Genomic DNA, 20,581 nt, shown 5'->3' with positions numbered 1-20,581 from the left:
CTTCCAATTATTGTCAATGTAGTACAAAGTAAGGCTCAAGAATGGGTCCATGGTCCAACTTGACCAGAGGTCAGATGTGGCTGCAAAGTGGCCTCTAAAGTATAAAACAGAGTGGGATAACGTGACTCCACACACAGTAGGGAAAGTAACCGAAAAAAAAAAACAACCTGGAAAAATAGGTCAATTATAGTTACTGAATGTCAATTGCAATTACTTTTTGATTAATCGCCCAGCCCTATCTGTTGTTCTGCATTTAAATAGTTTTTTATTTGTGTCATTCCGTATATTGCTTCTAGTTGTGTTTATCATTCTCTCTGTCTATATTTACAATATTCTTTATCATCTTGTAGATTGTTCTGTCTTTTTTTAAACTTTTCTTTTGTATATTTGCTCTTCTATTCTGTATGTCTGTGCTACTTTTGTTCTATTTATATAAATCTTTAAAAACATTCAAAGCTTGTGTTGAAAAAAAAAATAGCTTTTTCTAGAATAAAATTACAGTTACATGAATTTCTTTAATTCAGATTTTATGTTATTCTCACTTTCTTAAGGTCATATTGTTCTTTAAGGTCCTGTTCCTAGAGGTTTTTGGTGTGAAAATATATGGTGCAAGTGTTTCTAAATCCACCTCTGACTGTGTGATCGTAGCCTTTATGAGATCTCTGGATTATAGATGTTATCCAGGCTCGTCTGTGGCAGCAGTTCCTCCTCGAATCTCTTATCGGCAGTCAGACACGATCAGCTGCTAGTGATAAATGGTAGGATTAATAAACGCTGCCCCTGAGGGATGATTGATAGTGTCTCTCTGCAATCCGACCAGCCTCTTCACTCTTCAAGTCTTCCCGACTGCCGGAATGTCTTGCTCAAATTTATGGCATCTTAAAGACTTCACGTGTGATTTAAATCTGTGCGGACCCTTCGATCAACAACAAACAAAGTGGATTGAGTTGGACACTCCTCTTTCTGGCTGTTTGACTGACACCGCTCCATGAATCCGCTGTTTGTCATTCTGATGGCAGCTTGCCTGACAACAAGTACCATTACTCAGATCTTTCATATGGGCAGAATAGTTTCAGGAAACTTGGCCTGCATCCATCTGCTATTGCAGAGGTTTCCAACTTTCCTTTGTCTGAACCCATATGACCTACTTTATTTATTAAAGTAATATTCTGCAATAATTTACTCATGCTTGGGGTTTTTTAAATGTTTTATCGGAACACTGAAATGTGCTTCTAAAGATTCTTCACATGCATTTTATTTTCATTTAAGACAGTGGTCCCCAACAAGTTTTGTTTATGGAAAAAAATTAAAATCATTGCAGTGCTTGTCTGAGATAATTCGTCTACTGAAATCTGTATATTCCATGCAAAATATGAAGCTAATCGATCAGTTCCTGTTATGTGACTTGCGGTGCACTCACAACCTCCATTGGAAACAACGAACTTGTTCGCAGAAAAGACGCAATATGTAAACGGCCGCTGTCATTTGCAATTTCCAGCAGTTGGTCTTCTTCTTACACACACAAACATGCTGGATTTACCTGATTTGCTGACATGTTGCAGATCCATTCCTTGGCAGTTCATGGGTCCTTCACTGGGCTGTCCTTTTACCCTTCACAAAGAAACTTTCCAAAGACGTCTGTTTCTTACTCATTTTGCTCGCTTGTGGGTTCAATTTTAGCGTAATAAAGATGTAATCGAGAGAATAAAAGTTCAAACTTAAATAATTAATGATTATTTTGTGCGGCCAGGTACTACTTGGTCTAAGTACCTTTCATCCTTTGTCACGTCATCCATTCATTGTTCAGTCTGTCATTTTATCCATCCTGTCATTTCTTTCATCCATTTTTCCTTTCATCTCATCCATCCATACATTTATTTGTCTATCCACTTTTCTGTCAATCATCTATCTGTCCATCCTACAGTCATTCTTATCAAGTCAGTATTTATAATTCCATCCATCGTTCACTCTGTCATTTTATCCATCCATTTTTCCTTCCATCATCTCCTCCATCCATACATTTATTTTGCTATCCACCGTTCTGTCAATGCATCCATCTATCCATCCTACAATCATTCTCACAGATCCATCATTTGTAAATCCATCCATCGTTCACTCTGTCATTTCTTACATCCGTTTTTCCTTCCATCATCTCATCCATACATTTATTTGTCTATCTACCGTTCTGTCAATTCATCCATGTGTCCATCCTACCATTATTCCCATCGATCAATCATTTATAAATTCATCCATTGTCAACCGTCATTTTATCCATCCATCCTGTCATTTCTTTCTTCCATTTTTCCTTCCATCATCTCATCCATACATACATTTAGATATCTATCCAGCGTTCTGTGAATTTATCTATCTATCCATCAATCATTTATAAATCCATCCATTATTCACTGTCATTTTATCCATCCATCCTGTCATTTTCTCCATTTTTTTTCCTTCCAATATCTCATCCATCCATTCATACATTTAATTGTCTATCCACCGGTTTGCCAATTTATCCATCTATCCATCCTACCATCATTCTCATCAATCCATTATTTATAAATCCATCCAATGTACACTGTCATTTTATCCATCCATCCTTGCTTCATTCTTACTTACTTGAAAAACTGCTAATTTTAAAGTTTGGAAAAAATACCAAAGACCAATAAAAAGGACATGAGGAAGACCTTTTACATTAACAATTATTTAATATAAAGCTGTACAGAAGCTACAAAAAGAAATCTCCTAATCACAAAGGGTTTACCTGAAGACATTATCTAAGCTTGCAAATCTTAGTATGAGAAAAACATTCGTACTGTATCTACAGATGCTGTTTGTTTATAAAAAATACTGTATAGCAACTCTGCAATCAATTGCAGTCAGTGCTGATGAGCGTCTGCTACACATTTCAATTTGTGCCAAGCTCTGAGACTACTGAGACCACTGGCATTTACTTATCTTTTCTTCCCCCTCCAATCCAGCATTTACTCCAGTGAGTCAACTCTTCGGCCAGGTCAGAAAACAGATAAGATATGGTGTAACTTACTGTGTTTCACTAAGTGCAATGGAGATGCTGTCTTACAGAGCTTTGCTTTTCATTTTCCCTTTGTGTTCCAACTCCTTAATTGGGTCAGTCAGATTCTAATCGGCAACCATGGCAGCCTGCTAAAGGTGAGCTTAAGGATTTATCTTTTGACAGAATGAGAAAGTTGCTTTCTCTGACATTGAGAAACGACACATTGTCAAAGTACTGATGCTCAGCCAAGTGTTTTTCTCTTGGGACACAAGCCCCTAGCTGGAGGGTTGGGAGGCCTCCAGGGGCCACATGGGTCAGGGGTTTCGTAAAGCTTTGTGGCCAGTTGCCCCAGAGTGGACGTTACTGTTGTCAGTAAGTGTTAAATCATGACCGAGTAAAGAGGTGTGGGAAACTGTGTTTTCACTTCTTGCTTCAGTAGCTAAGTGAATTGTAAAATCCCCCTCTAGCGTTGAGGGAAATCAGGCTTAAAATGTCTCGGTTTGGTGTGTGCGCAGGTTAATGGCACTGTTTAGGTTATTAAGGATTGCTGTCACTTCAGTTTATAGGACTGTGAGTTTGATCGTGACCTTTTTGGTTTTGCCCAATCTGGCAATTCTCTAGCTTGCCATCTGATTCAATAGGTTTACTACTGATCATACTTTCCAGCTTTTGGTGGTGTCTGGGAATAAGTGTGAAAAGGCTGCATTTTGTACGTGAAAAAAGAATTAATTATATTGGTTTGGACTGACAACATGGGCAACATATGTACAATTTTGTAATAGATTTATTTTAATAAAAACAAACAAAAAATAAACTAAAACAACAGTGGTTTCAACAAATAGTTAGTTTCAGTAACCATGTTTGACTGAAATTTACTGAAATACTTTAGATTTGATATTCCTTATTTAATATCAGGTCTGCTGATGCAGTTACTACAGCTTTATTTGTTTTTTATGTATTCTTTTGCGTCAAAGTCTATGCATGGCATTCATTAGAGAGCATGGTGTGTTCTGTTGATTTATTCATTTTTAGGAGCTCTCGTTTCAAATTGAAGGGCGTAGAATTGGCATGGACGGAGTATGCGTATCCCCACCAATATCCACCAATTACTGAAATGTCCCTACCATTAATCTAATCGACTACAAATAATCCTCATCAACTCTTAACTTGCTCCTAGTCAAGTTCGCTACTAGTTCACCGTAATATTATTATTATTAATTAAGGCAGTGCAATTAAATAAGGTTCAGTTTTGATTTTGGCCATGATTATGAAAAACAATAATCGGGATAATACAGATTTAAATTGTATCTCTAAACACCTCTCTAAATTTCTCTACATTCACACCTCCTCAAAGCCTGACTGCAGTCAAATCATGTGAATTGACTTTTGCAGCATGGGATGGGATTGTTATTTGTATTTTTAAGTGTTTATTTAATATTTTCAAGTACTTTATTCCTGTTTGTAAAAGCGCAAAACAGATTTTGATCCCTTCGATACTTGTGCTCTAGGTATGTATGTCCCCACCAATGTCAAGAGCAAATCTACGCCCTTGGATAGTATTGAACCAACTCCTGTCCATTACCCCATTGCATAATTATAAATCACAGCTGATGTAAAATAAAGGGTCGAGCTTCATACAGTCTTTACCAAACAGTTAAAAATGGCTAGATCTACATTGTTTAAGATCTGATGGGACATCCCGTAAACAGTATACAGTAGTCAGCATTTGAAGAGGGTCATCACCTTTCATCCAAATTGTCCTAAAACTTCTATTCTTCTCTTATAGGACAATTCTGAAAACCACAATCAAACTAATGTCAAATGTAAATAATTTATATTGAGAAATTTGATTCCAACAAGAATAAAATCTTCTAAACTTTCTTTCTTCAAGTATAAATCTTTTGTATTTGCATGTACAGCTTTAACTTGTGAGGCTAGTTGTGTAAGGCTCTTAGATTAGTCTTAGTCAGTTTGGAAATAAAGGAGATCACTTTAATTTGAATCAGAAAGGCTAGACTAATTGCCACTTGGCTAGCATTTTAGTTGCTCTTAAGAGTATCGGCTGTGTGAGCAACATGTTGGCTGTGTTTGTGCATCTGACCCATGATGGTATTGGTTTTACTAAAACATTCAAACTAAAATCTTGCATTGTTGTTTATTCGAGCTGTATGGCAGAAATGTTCTCTGTGAACATACTGTATACACTCTCCTTTCTCTGTAGGGCATAGTCACGGTCTTGTTTGAGAGAGAGAGAGAGGGGAGGGGAGAGAGGATTGAAATGTCCCGCTGGTGTGAGGAAAGTGATCCTAGTCTTTTAGAGCTCACACAGATAAGTGGATCATATTCAGTCTCAGCGTGTGGTTTAGCGGCATTTGAACACTTTGGCTTGTACAGTCAATCTGAGCTGGCACTCGGTGGTAAGGGCTTGACCGAAATGTGTGCAGCTCTAGGGCTGTGCGATATGACAATGTCTATCAAATGGACAAAATGAAAAGTCTATCATTATATATTATACCATATTGTTTCTTTCATGGTGTCACTTAATACATTGTTTACGTTAATACTTATTTCATGGTTTATATGAGGACAGTATTTAGTGATATTATTTTGTTTTTATGTTAATCATTAGTTTTGGAATATTTTATTAACTTTTGTTTTAAATTTCTACTTTTTATCAAACATTTCTACATAAAGTGACAAATATGATTACATATGAATGAGTACATTTCAGAGTATTCTTAAAAATGTAAACAAAAATAGTCCTTTACATGTGGTCAATATATAGAGTTTCAATTAATTGAATTTACAGAAATTTTATACAGAAGTCAGAATTATTAGCCCCTATGTATATATTTTTTCCCAATTTCTGTTTAATGGAGAGCAGATTTTTTTTCAACACATTTCTAAACATAATAGTTTTAATAACTCATTTCTAATAACTGATTTCTTTTTTCTTTGGCATGATGACTGTAGATAATATTTTACTAGATATTTTTAAAGATACTGGTTTTCAGCTTAAAGTGCAATTTAAGGCTTAAATATGTTAATTAGGCAAGTTCAAGACAATTGGAAAAAATATTGCTTAAGGGCGCTAATAATATTGACCTTAAAATTGTTTTAAAAAGATTAAGAGCTCTATTTAATGATCTAGGCGCAAACTCTAAAGCGCATTGCGCAAACACATTAAAGCTTGTCCAAATCCTCTTTTGCTATTTTAAGGAGTATAAAATACATGGTTGTGCTTATTCTCTTAATGAGTTATGAGTGTGTTTTGAGCATAACATGCAATAAACCAATCAGTGTCTCATCTCTCATTCCCTTTAAGATTCAGTTGTGTCATGCCATGGCACGTTTGCTATTTACATGGCGGACTTTGTAAGTGTAAAAACTGAATGCTTCACTTGTGAGAAAACAGTTAAACGGATTATCTGCAGCATAAGGATAAAGATCGAGCATCCTCCATTCAGCCCCTTTACTTTCTCTTTATTTTACCTTTACTCTTTACTTTACTCCTTTACTTTTATGGATAAGGAAACGGTGGAAACTCACTCCACTGAAGACATCCATTAACCTACATATTTAATGTTTGTTAAGCGCAAAGATTTGTTTCAAAACTATTTCTAAATTCAGTTATAATTTTACAGCAAACAAATAAATGAGTAATAATAACGAAGTGTGGTCAAAAAACATTGTATTTTATATCCAAACCCACGTCCTATTCTTATGCCCATATGGTCCAAAACCTGACAGGTGGACAAATCTAAACTTATATTTAAATTTATATTTAAACAAATATAAATATGGATATAATAAATACTACTAATAATAACATTATGCAAATGCAAATTGTCATGAATAAACTGAATAAAAGCCCCCCAACATGAAGAAGGCATGCAGGCAGTGGTTTTTATATTAATGTTGAAAATAATAATTTTTGTAACATTTTAATCCTTTAATTAGTTTCATTTGTAAAAATATTTGTGGATTGCTGTACATCCTGTGTGTATTAAGCAATGTGTAAGCGTTTGGACGCATAGGCGTATAACTAAGGCGCCCTGCACTTTAGATCTGCTTTCAGTTGGTCAACAGCGCGGTCTATTTTAGTTCCTCAAAATGGCACCAACAATGTTCCTTAACACACCTCCTTTCTAGACCGGCACATGCATGAGTGCACAAAGTGGCTCAAATGGATTTGCTGTTTAAACAACGTGGCGCAAAACATGAAAACTGGGGTTGTGCTGGTCTGAAAATAGCAACAAATCACACAAAACACATATTGTGCCTTATTGTGCCGGGTGTATGATAGGGCCCTAAAACTGCTTTTATTCTAGCCGAGATAAAACAAATAAAACTTTCTCCAGAAGAAAAAATATTATAGGAAATACAGTGAAAAATTCCTTGCTCTGTTAAACAACATTTGGGAAATATTTGAAGAAGAAAAAAAAATAGATTTTTGACTTCAACTGGATATTATGAAGTTTATCTATATCAGGATATGGGTTGACTTATATCGTGGTATGAGATTTTTACGTAGCTCAGTCATTGCAGTGATTTCATGAATCTGTAAAAATACTTTTCCATATGTTTTCATGGCATTTGAAATCTTTCTAAAAACTGATTATCTTGTTGAAAAGGTGGACCTTTCATCCTGGTGTGTCCTTGATTTGTATATCTGAAGAGCTGAAGGCAGACACAGCCTGAGAGTTCTGTTTGTAGTAGACTAGTAATTCACCGCAGGTTCACCCCCGTATCTCCAGACATAAAGGTCTCCAGTATTTTCTCAAGCTGCCTCTAGTGTGTCTTTGTTGCGGCAGGCTTGTTTTTATTTCCCCTTTCTCCCAACCTTGAAAGCCGCCCCTTCTCGGTTAATTAAGGCGAACCACAACAGTGCCATCGTAATGACTGAATTGTGTACAACATTATCCTTCGCCCCAAAAGGGGCCTTTGTTTCCACCGCAAGCTTGCATTCTCTCACCGCAGAAGTGAAGGACGAGTGGGAGAGATAGAGACGGAGAAAACAAGCGAGCCTCTACAATGCTAACTCAATAATGACTTCCCACGGGGAGAAAACGAATATGGTGAATGTTTGAAGCGCCGCCGCTGCTGCTGCAGGACTTCAACCAACCACATTACTCCAGGAAGTGCTTAATAGTTTTATGGACCTCCCTTCCTTTTCTGAGTTGTTTTTTTGAGGGTCAGAAAATAATCAGTAATCAGGCTAAAATACCAGTAAAGTGACAAAAATGCCTGTAAGAAATCTGATATTTATTATTCTAGTTACAGGCCTCTGCACACAGTGTTGTTACTTGCTATTTTGCTAATATTTGAAATGTACTGTTTTAGGGACTCATGATATTGGAAAAATCTGACATTGCGATATTTTGTTTTGCTGCAATATGAATATAATTTTATCAGATGTTTTGAATAGCTCTATTTGGGAAGATTTCTTTAATTTAACTGGGCTGATCAAGTCTTTTTCTATGCAGTGGATCTCCATACAAAAAAATAAAGTACAAGTTTATATAAATATGACAGAGCAAAAATAACAGTGAAATAAACAGTGCTTTGTGGTTTTCTAGGGAGTCTAGCAGTATTGAAATGTAGAAATTGAACAATCAAATGTACAATCAACATGGTGATTATTGTATAAATAATTAAAAACATTTAATCATATTTTGATCATTTAATCATTAATAAATAATCTAATCCTGCGCTGCGACTTGCGGATACAAAGACTGCGATATTGATACTCAAATGATATATTGTTCAGCCCTACTTTCTGGGCATTTGTTGTGCTTTTAGCATAGCCCATTATTTATTGGTACTTTTAAATTTGAAGTTGATTTGGTTTATGTAATGAATCTACTGTAGGCGATTAAGCAGAGAAAATAAAAACAAGAGACATCAAATATGGGCTGAAAACATTGTGAACAGATCACTTTATTAAACTCCTCAGACTCATTTCTTAAAGGGGAAAACCACCCCATAACTTCCAGTTCAGAACTCCTAAAAAGGAAACACATCAAGAACAACTTGTGAATTCTGTCACATGTAGAAATGTACACGCCACACCAGCCCTCCCTCCTCCCCCAGAATTCACAGAAATTTACACATCCAGACGAACAGGAGGGCGAATACTTTGACTCACTCGTGTCCGGGTCACTTGCCATGGGCTGCTGTCCAAAGAATCTTGAGCAACATGCAGCTCAGCTGGCTTGACAGAGATAGGACGTCCAGGGTGAGGTGCCAAAGCCACCTAAGTTGGCTGATCCAGTTCTCTGTGAGCTGCTTTCAGGCGATTAATTAAAACACATTCTGGTCGGCGCAATAGCCTAGTGGTTAGCGCGCCAACATATGGTGCAGGAGCACGTCAGGGCGTCCCGAGTTCGAATCCCAGCTCAAGCACATTTACTTACCCTACCCCTATCTCTCTCTCTCTCTCTCTCTCTCTCTCTCTCTCTCTCTCTCTCTCTTTAACTTTGCTTCCTGTCTCAATACTGTAACAAAAACACATTCTTACCTACCCCCAACATCAATCCTGAATGTCTTATTCGTAGATTGTAGAACTCAAAATGGCCCATCGTACGGTGGTTTCAGTGGACCTCTGTGTGCAGCAGCAGTGATGTCTCGCAACATAAACTAGGCCTCCGCCTGTGCAAACGATGCCACGGCTTGCTGGCCCCAAAACTCCGGTAACTTGAGAGCGGAGTTGTGAACTGATCGCTTCATTAAACTACCTCGGACTACTTTCATAAAGGGGAAAACCATCCGTCACTTCCAGCTTAGAACTCTTAAAGGGGAAATGCATCAAGAACAACTCGTGAATTCTGTCACATGTATAAATGTAAGCAACACTATTCCATAAATATTATGATTTTATGGTTAACTTTGATTATTAGGCTACATTCACTAGAAGCTTGAATTTTTGGCCTCTGCGCTCTCATGAAACTGACTAAAACCAATGTGGTATGTATGCCAGACCAGTCTGTGGCAGTCTAATTCTCTCACAGAGATGCACAAAAACTTGCAAGATGGCTTAAGGCAAGCAGCACAAATACACAGGTAGTCCGCCATTGTTTTTGTCGCTGATATGTAATTTAGCAGGGTATGACTAGGACTGAGACTTTGGCAATCATTGTTCTAATAAAATGACATCCAATATATGGATTGGCTGTTCACATGAAAGTGTGAAGATATCATTTTTAGATGTAAACACTTTGGGACCTTTACAGCGTTGTCAAACTCAGGAGAGCCACAGCCCTGGAGAGTTTAGCTTCAACATGAATTGAATGGAACATCAAGCTTTTTTGGAAACTACATGTATGTGTTTTAGGGCAGGGTGGCAATGAAAGCGCAAATCTCTGACCCTCCATGTGTTTTCCACGTCTCATTTAATTGTTAAAATGCTCTTGAAAAGGTTTCTAATAGCATTTAATAGCAAGCTACTGAAAGTCATTTCTAAGGGGCAAATTATAATGTTAGTTTCAAACACTGAAGCTCCTTTACTGTTGCAGTCAGATGATTTCACATCTTTAATGGCAGATGCTTTGATGTTGAAAAAAGAACAAATCGTAAATTGATTATGTTCGCAAGCATAATAGCTTTGACCCATTATGCCGGTTCAAATCTTTTTTCCGCCCATTACATACTTTTGCAATTTCCTTAACTTGGTATGTTAGGTCAAATTCTTAAGCTGTTTCATTTCATTTCATTCCATTTTTAGAAGTCTTTCCTCAGAAGGTCTTGAAAAGTGCTAAATGCGCTTTACTTTCTAATGATTGTGTTTGTTTTGCGAATGATTGTTGTTATGTTTGAGGTAGAACAGTACAGATTTTGTGGTTTAGTCCTTCTATATATTGATTACGTTCATTTTGATCTGAAGTGGTATTTTTTCCAATTATATGAAAGACGTCCTTTGTACTTACTGACATGAATTAGTTTTTTATTATCAGCAAGAAATTCACTTCGAAGGATCAATAGCTATGTTCCCATCCACCAATTTTTATGTGCATTTTGGATATGTGCATAAAAAATCGATTGATGGAAATGCCAAGATGCGCATCAATTCTGAAAATGCACATAAAAAATGTATGCACATAACTGAGTAGTATAAACTTTTTATTTGATAAGAAAAGATGCGCATAAACTATGATGGAAACACTATTACTGAACAAATTCCAGGATGCGCATTAAAAAAGTCATGTGATTTTGTTATAAGAGATCATCTGATGATAAAAATGTTTGTGAATTGACAAAGCAGGCTGAACACATTGCAAAACATGTTCTTTTGGTGATTTGTAAAACACCTTAACAATTTCAGTGCTAATGTTATTATAAGAGCGTCTGCGCTCTGCGTCCCACACCTTCAAACGCCACCATGTGTTCATTGCATGTCGGCATCGTCTACTAAGGCGCAAATTTCTTAAATAAGGAAAAGATTCACGCAGCTTCTGATATTCGACGCCAGATAAACAGAATGTGAAGATTTTGTTCTCTTTGACTCGTTGGATGGAAAAACAGCTTTATTCGCATGTCTAATATGCGATATTACAGTTATGCGCATATATTTTATTCGCATCGTTGGATGGAAACAGCTATTGTCAAAGGATACTTAAGAGATCAGTTTAATATGCTGATTTAGTGCTAAAGAAACATTTCTTAGTATCGATGTTGAAACCAGTTGTGCTGATTCTTATGGGAAAAAAAATCTTCTGGAAAATTAAAGATTGGTTATTGATTTTATTTGATGACTGGAAAGTTAACATCAATTTGAAATCAAAATTCACATCTCATGTATTTATTGCTTCATTACCTATGTTTCCACCCAAAAATGTGAATTAACTATGCGCAGAACTGCAATATCGTAAAAGACGTGCGAATAATGCAGCGTTTCCATCCAACGAGTCAAAGAGAACAAAATCATCACTTCCTGATTAACTGGTGCCAAATATCAAGAGTAAAAACGAAATTTGCTGTGGTAGGAGAAGCTGTGTGAGTCTTTTCCTTATTTATTAAATTACGTGCGCCTCATGAAGACAGTATGCCGATGCACAATGAACGCGTGGTGATGTTTGAAGATGTGAGATGTGGAGCACAGGCACTCTTGACAGTTTTGTTGGTAATTAATTTTTTAAATAATAATAATAAAAGCTTCAGAATGACCAAAACAACATTTCAGATGTTTTACAATGTGCTCAGCCTGCTGGTTTGTCCATTCACACACATTTTTATCATCACACAATCTCCTATAACAAAATCACATGACCTTTTTTAATGCACATACTGGAATTTGTCCAGTAATAGTGTTTCCATCATAGTTTATGCACATACTTTCTTGGCATTTCCATCAACCAATATTTTATGCGCATATCCAAAATGCGCATTAAAAATAGGTGGATGGAAAAGTAGCTACTGATTAATTAAAATATTCATGTGTAAATAAATAAAGCTTAAAGACCCAATGTTTTAACCTGCAGTGTAGATGCAGGACATTTTCTGATGATTTGCTGAAATCCTTAATAAGCAGTTTCTGTTTAGCTAAGCTTCCGATTGAAGTGCCAACTCTTCAGCTGTTGACAGAACCTACGGACTGCTGTTTACTTTTCTCAAGACATTTATTTCAGTGGTATGCATGAGACTGACAGGACTTTTCATGCATGGTATTTTCAAAAAAGAATTTATTGCACCTTCAAGGCCTGTTTGTGTATTACACGTGTCATTTACCTTGTAAAAAGAAGCGCAGAACCAGTTTTTCCTCTCTGTCTAACCATGACTTTTCCTTGACATAAAACAGTCTGCCTCTTTATCTCAGATAAGCTCTTTCTGAAGGCGCCAAGCATACTTGTGACTAAAGCGTTATGTACACAGTTTCCTCCTGAGAGCGTATCGCTGCTCTCATACAGGAATCCCTGGCAGTCCGGGCCATCATTAGCCCTGTGCTGTGATAACGAGGCATCTTGGTTCTCAGTGGTGGGTTAATTGAAGCACAGAGTATGGCGACGCTTGTCAATAGAGGAGGGCAGCTCAGACTTGCATGCTTTATCCTTGTTGTGAATGACCACAACCTCGAAACCGTCAGGGCGTGTGACCCCCCCGTCTGCTCGCTAATCACCATGGCGATGAAGGATTCGAGCGGCTCACTGCTCTGAATAGCGGCCACTTGAGTTTTGGCAGCACCCGGTCGCATTTGCTATATGAATAATGTATGCCTTGAGGCCCCTTGTAGTACTGGGGTCTTTGCATTGAGTGTATTGTAGCAATGTTTTTTTTTTCTTTGCAGGGAAGATTTGTCAGGCTGTTTTGCATATTGCTTATCCCCAGGGGAACTATGTGGTGGTATGTGGTATTAGTGCAGTTCAGATTGATGGTTTTATTTTGTTGTCCAGATGTTTATTAATGCTTGCCTTTTCTAAATATTGCATATTTGTCAATTATTTACTTTAGATCAGAGAGATTTCAGTAAAAATGTTTCTCTTTCTCTGTTATTACAGCTATCTGTCTGTCAGTGTCTGTCATTTTATCTGTCTGTTACTGTGTGTTTACTTGTCTGACTCTGTCTGTCTATCTGTCTGTCTGTATATATCGATTTATATGTCTGTCATTCTCTGTCCATCTGCATGACTTTTGCTCTCTCTGTCTGTCTGTCTGTATTTGTTGCTCTGTCTTTCTGTCTGTATTTGTGACTGTCTGTCTGTATCTGTCTGTCTTTCTGTATTTGTCACTGTCTGTATCTCTCTGTCTTTCTGTATCTGTCTGTATGTCTGTCTGTCTGTATTTGTCGCCCTGTCTGTCTGTCTGTATCTGTCTGTCTCTCTGTATTTGTCACTGTCTGTCTCTGTATTTGTCACTGTCTGTCTGTATCTGTCTGTCTGTATTTGTCACTCTGTCTGTCTGTCTGTTTGTCTGTATTTGTCGCTCTGCCTGTCTGTATCTGTCTGTCTGTCTGTCTGTCGCTCTGTCTGTCGCTCTGCCTGTCTGTCTGTATCTGTTTGTCTGCCTGTCTGTATCTGACTGTCTGTCCGTCTGTATTTGTCACTGTCTGTCTGTATCTCTCTGTCTTTCTGTATTTGTCGCTCTGTCTGTCTCTGTCTGTCTGTCTGTCTGTCTGTCTGTATTTGTCGCTCTGTCTGTCTGTATCTGTCTGTCTGTATTTGTCACTGTCTGTCTGTGTCTGTCTGTCTGTCTGTCTGTATTTGTCACTGTCTGTCTGTGTCTGTCTGTCTGTATTTGTCACTGTCTGTCTGTATTTGTCTGTATTTGTCGCTCTGTCTGTCTGTCTGTCTGTCTGTCTGTCTGTCTGTCTGTCTGTGTTTGTCTGTCTGTCTGTATTTGTCGCCCTGTCTGTCTGTCTGTCTGTCTGACTGTCTGTATGTCTGTATTTGTCGCTCTGTCTGTCTGTCTGTATTTGTCGCTCTGTCTGTCTGTCTGTCTGTCTGTATTTGTCACTGTTGTCTGTCTTTCTGTATTTTTCGCTCTATTTGTCTGTTTGTATTTGTCTGTCTGTATTTGTCGCTCTGTCTGTCTGTCTGTCTTTGTTTCCCTGTCTGTCTGTCTGTATTTGTCACTGTCTGTCTGTCTTTCTGTATTTTTCACTCTATTTGTCTGTATTTGTCTGTCTGTCCGTATTTGTCACTCTCACTCTCACATATAGTTTGTTCTATATGTCTGTCTGTGTCTGTTGCTTGTACTGTGTCTGTTGCTTGTACCTGTCTATCACTTTGTCTCTCAGTAACTTTCTGTTATTCTATCTGCCTGCCTGATACTCTGTCTGTCCATTGCTGTCTGTCTGTCACGGTCTATATTTCTTTTTAGTCAAAGTGCCAATCCATCTATCAGTCTGTTTAAATTGCTCTGTCTCTGTCTATATCTGTCTATCTCTTTCACGATATCTGTCTTCTGTTGTTCTATCAGTTTGTCACTCTTTTGTGCCCTGTCTATCACTGTCTGTCTTTATAGTTTATTCTATCTGTCTGTCACTCTATCGTTCTGATTGTCACCTTGTCTCTCTCTATCACACTATCAGTCTTCTGTGTTTGTCACTCTATCAGTCTGTCAGTCTTGTGCTCTGTCTGTGACTTTGTCTGTCACTCGGACTATCTTAATATCACTCTATCCCTCTATCTGCCTTCTGTGTTTGTTGCTCTGTCTGTCACTCTTGTTCTTATTATCACTCTGTTGGTTTCTATATCGGTCTATCTATCTGTCTTTATTTTTCTCTTTATTCTTTCTTGTGTTCTGTCTGTCATCTTATTGTCTGTGTCTTCTGTGTTTGTCGCTCTAACTGTCTGTTCTCATTGTCGTGCCATGTGTCTGTCTGTCTGTTACTTTAATGTTGTTGTAATTGTCAGTCAGTCTGTCTGTCTGTTAGGCTGTTTGTTCCTCTATCAGTCTATCACTCTTGTGTCACTAACTGTCTGTCTGTGAGTATTGCTCTGTCTGTCACTCTATCGTACTGAATGTCACAGTCTGTCGCTTTATATAACTTTACCTTGTGCTCTGTCTGTCACTACTGTATCTTACCTCATTTTCTACTTCAACAGTGACGGCTGGCAGAATATTACATAACGAACGTCACATTACATTATCTAATTAATATTCATGAGCTCTGATTTTCGGCTCATCTCTTCTCTCTTTGTTTCAATTGGCACTTTAAATATTCAGTTGATTCATTAGCCAATTGTTTACTCTTTCTGGTTAATGTTTGTCACTGTGTGAATGGGTGTTTGTGAAGTGTCTGTTGTAAATGGAGATCTCCACCAGCTGATAAGAATGCACTCAAGTCCTACTCAAGTCCTACAGTTCTTTCTATAGAAGCCATGGAGACATCTGTATTGTGAACTGGATACTAAGATATTCTCTGCTACATTTCACTCTACAGACCCAGACTTTTGGTACACAAAAACAGATTGCCTGAAATGAATTCATTTAGGATTGGTGCAACCTCAACTGAGAATTGTTGTTTGCTGTCTTTTTTTGTTTGTGTGATAATGTATTAACTGTTTCTGTGATCTATGGAAGAAGGAAATTTGGTATAAAAAGTAACAAAACTCTGCACTCTGCCACTTCAGCTCTCACAAGACAAATTTAATTGGACAACGTTTCAACCTACAAGATACCCAGGAAACTCAAGATATAGTCAAAACTCTAGACATCATACCTACAAAATATGTTTACCCCAATTAATCAATGCGTAAATAAATAAGAACTAAGTCAAAACCAACAGAAACAAAAGAAGAAAAAACCACAAATATACATCAGGGGAAATAAGTATTGAACATGTCACCATTTTCCTCAAAAAATGTATTTCTAAAGGTGCCTTTGATTCCCTGGATGTTGGTAACAACCAAAGATATCTATAAATGCAAAGAAAACAAATCCAATTAGTTTGGTTGGTAGAAATGGTGCAGGAAAAAAAGTATTGAACACATGAAGGAAGGGAGGTTTAGAAAGGCAGTGAAAGCCCAGACAGCAGCTAAAATCTCTCAGTAGTTCTTCAGCAACCCTCTGCCCTTCCTCATTGTAAATGAATATTAGCTGCTTCAGTCCAACATCTACATTATCAGGATGATGAAGATGAAACCAGAGTGGACATTTCAGCAAGACAACGATCCAAAACACAGCCAAGGAAACTCTCAAATGCTTTCAGAGGAAGAAAATCAAGCTGTAGAATAGAATGGCCCAGCCAATCACCTGATCCGAATCCAATATAAAATACAAATTAAAGATCCGATTTGATAAATGAAACCCACAGAACCATCAAGATTTTTATCACACCTAAGCAATGCATGTGACTTCATTCTCCATATTAGAGGCATCTTTAAGCTGCCATCACCAAAAAATCCTTTAATATAATGTTTTAAATATGTTTCAGTAGTTCAGTACTTTCTCCTTGTGTCATTCCATTGTTATTACACATTACAAATTTTTCAGATTTTTTTGTTTGTTTGTTTTATTTTTATGTTTGTATTGTTTAAGTTTTTACCAAAATCTGGTTTAACTCATATTAACAGCTCCTTTAGAAATATTATTCCCAGGAAAAAACATGACGTGTTCAATAATTATTTTCCCCACTATATACATACACATACATAAACACATGTATAATTATAAACATCTTTAATTTGTATTCTATATTGGATTTAAGTCAGGTGATTGGTTGGGCCATTCTATAGCTTGATTTTCTTCCTCTAAAAAGATATTTGAAAGTTTCCTTGGCTGTGTTTTGGATCATTGTTTTGCTGAAATTTCCACCCTGGTTTCATCTTGATAATGTAGATATTGGACTGAAGCAGCTAATATTCATTCACACTGACGAAGGGCAGAAGATTGCTGAATAATTACTGAGAGATTTCAGCTGCTGTCTGGGCTTTCACTGCCTTTCTACACCTCCCTTTCTTCATGTTCAATACTTTTTCCCTGCATCATTTCATTTTATTACGCATAACTTGATTTATAATGATTTCTTTGGTTGTTACCAACATCTGGTGAAAGTTTCAAGTCTACGCCACCTTTAGAAATATCGTCACCTTAGAATTATAAGGTTCTATCTGAAATTTTTATCAAAACTGAGTTATTGACATATTCTTATTAAATGACAACTTATTTACATTATGGGATGTTTTATTTGTAAGTTGTTTACATTTGAAGACTTTTTATTTAAAAAACAAATGTTACACACATACTGTTTGCTATGGAATGCAAAAACTTTGAAGCTCAATATCTCAAAATCATTCAGAACGCAGATAGAACCTTAATTCTAAGGTGACGATATGCTGTCTGAGAAAAATGGTGACATGTTCGATACTTATTTTCCCCGCTGTAAGTACCAACTCTCACTAATAACTAGTAGCTCATTACATGCCTAATGTTAAGATATTAGCGGTTTATTTATACTTATAAAGTACAAATTCTACATGATCATAATCTACATCCCTAATCCTACCCAGCGTCTAAACCTAAGTCATGGGCCGGTATAAGATTCTGAAGGTATGATAACCTTGGATAAAAATATCACGGTTTCGGTATTGTGATTACTGCTCTAAAATATATTCTTTTTAAATGTCTGGGTAAAAAACAAAAACTTTTTCCCCCTTTGTACACAATATACTTTATTTTGAGAAACATTTTAAATATTTTGGAACAGTAAACATGTCAGGCTAAATAATTCTAATAAATCATTGACTTCTGCTGTCTTCATTTGTTTCAAAAACACAGATTTCTTTACCATTTAAACAGCATCTTTGGATATCTTTCCTGCTGGAGATACTGTTGTCCTAAAAAATGAAAAAAAAAATAATAATAAAATAAAAAATCTTACACATACTTTAGGAACGGTATTACAGAAAATTTTGGCGGTTTTAAAACCTTGACTATTCCAAACCGCGGTATACCTTGAAAACAGTTATCGTCTCATGCCTAAACCTAACTATACCTCAGTAACTATTAATAAGCACAAATTAAAAGTTAATTGAGGCAAAAGTCACACTTAATTGTTTGTTAGTTGTAAGAAGTGTGACTTGCAATTCAAATGAGCATACATGGAGCACAAACCACTTGTAGAAATGACAATCCTTTTTACATATGGAAGTCCAAAAAAAAATGTGTTTTGTTTTTTTTTCCCTCAACCAGATCCAAGCATGTGCTCGCACTAGCCGAACCCTTAAATAATGCCACACTCCAGAAGAACCATCTAGACCTGGAGCTGGAGATAATTGAACAAGCTGCAGAACTGGCAGTGAAGGAGGAAGAAGAAAAAGACACAGAGAGCGACACAGATGACTCCTCAAGCAGCAGTAGTGACTCCGATGATGAAGACGACAGCGATGAAGAGCAAACCGAAAAAGCTGAAGAAAATAAGCAAGTAGCATTCAAGGCTCATGCAGAAGCTGTGACTGAAGCTTCTAGTGTGGAGCTCCAGCGTGGCGGCGGACGATTGATTGAGGAGCTGGGAAAGAGGCTGGAGGAGGAGCTGACGATTGAGGAGGACGTGCCTCAGGAAAAACGCTCTGTTAGTGAGGGAGAGGGAGAGAGAAGGAGAGAGCATTACCATCCGCATGCAGCTGAGAGCGAGAGAGACGCCACCAAAGCAGCAACCGGTAAAGAGCTGCTCGATCTGTGCCTTCAGAGGAAACCATTGCGGATCCTAAACACTGAGGAACTAGACAGTGATGATGATGATGAAGATGCAGACCTACGGATTACTGTGGTGGATGAAAGGCGATAGCAAGGACATAATTGCTTTACGGATATATCCTTACATCTACAGAAGAGCTTTTTCATGGATTTATTGTTATGGATTGTGACGGTTTTATTGATGGTGTAGTCATAATTGCTTGTTTGACAGAGTGTGTTCGCTATTACATTTTACTGTAATTCTGTGTAGTTTTCCATTAAATTTGTTTTGCATTTCTTAATGTTCAATGAGTTTCATTTAGTTTTTGTAGATGAGAATAGGGCTGTGGGATTTGGGAGAAAATATCTAATTGTGATTATGAATTTTTCTTTTAACAGATATTCCGATTTCGATTTGATTTGCGATTTAATTTTGTCGTCACGCTCAATATTCTGTATCGTAGCTTCTTACTGCTAAAATGCAGCGAGTGTTAGTTAATAAAAGGAACTGAAAAGATATCAACTTACCTAAACATTTATTCAAATTTGTTTATAAATATTCTGAAATTTACAGTAGTGAGTTCTGGCGTGCGTTATCTCCTGGTGCCATCGTGATGTTTATCATATGGTGTAACAGCTGCAAACGACTCTGAAATTGTACTTTGCTGTTGCTAGCTACTAGATTGAGCATCATTGGCAATACTTTTAGTTGACTTTTTAGCAAGACGCTCCTCATATAGCCGCCTGTGGTGCTTTTTTAGGTGCTGGTTGTTGTATCTGCGACAGCTCTTACAAATTACCTGTTTTTGTTTGGTGTCTGTGATTTTGAAACCAAAATATTCGCATATTACCACCATTTTTTATATATTATATTAAAAAATGTATTATATTAAATATGATTTTGCTTTTCTTAATGTTTGTTGTGTTCAATGTATTTCATTTAGTTTTTGTAGTTGATAATAGGGCTGTGTAATTTGGGGAAAATATCTAATGAGGAATTTTATTTTATTATTATTTTTTTCAGATATTGCAGTTTCGATTTGATTTGCGATTTTCTTTTTGTAACTTCAGCTCAATAATCTGTATCGTAGCTTCTTACTGCTAAAATGCAGCGAGTGTTAGTTAAAAAGGAACTAAAATATATGAACTAACTCCAATATTTATTCAAATTTGTTTATTATTATTATTATTATTATTAGTGAGTTCTGGCGTTAGTTATCTCCTGGCGCCATCGTGATGTTTTTCATATGGTGTAACAGCTGCAAACAACTCTGAAATTGTACTTTGCTGTTGCTAGCTACTAGATTGAGCGTCATTGGCAATACTTTTAGTTGACTTTTTAGCAAGACGCTCCTCATATAGCCGCCTGTGGTGCTTTTTTAGGTGCTGGTAGTTGTATTTCCTCGTGCTGTGGCAACAATTCTGCGACAGCTCTTACAAATGACCTGTTTTTGTTTG

The 20,581-nt window shown here is 37.0% G+C and overlaps 1 protein-coding gene across 1 annotated transcript in view; it reads left to right on the top strand.

The window, feature by feature from the left end:
- Positions 1 to 20,017, top strand: part of shq1 (SHQ1, H/ACA ribonucleoprotein assembly factor) — a 75,864-nt gene extending 55,847 nt beyond the window's left edge. The window contains exon 12 of the mRNA XM_056459140.1: positions 18,641 to 20,017. Coding sequence (XP_056315115.1) covers positions 18,641 to 19,235 — 595 coding nt within the window. The 3' untranslated portion in view covers positions 19,236 to 20,017. The remainder of the gene's footprint in view (positions 1 to 18,640) is intronic.
- The last annotated feature ends 564 nt before the right edge of the window (positions 20,018 to 20,581 follow it).

Source organism: Danio aesculapii, chromosome 6, assembly GCF_903798145.1.
Source record: "Danio aesculapii chromosome 6, fDanAes4.1, whole genome shotgun sequence".
Classification (NCBI taxonomy): Eukaryota; Metazoa; Chordata; class Actinopteri; order Cypriniformes; family Danionidae; genus Danio; species Danio aesculapii.
The sequence above is the reverse complement of the archived record's forward strand: the minus strand, read 5'-3'. Positions and strand labels throughout refer to the sequence as shown.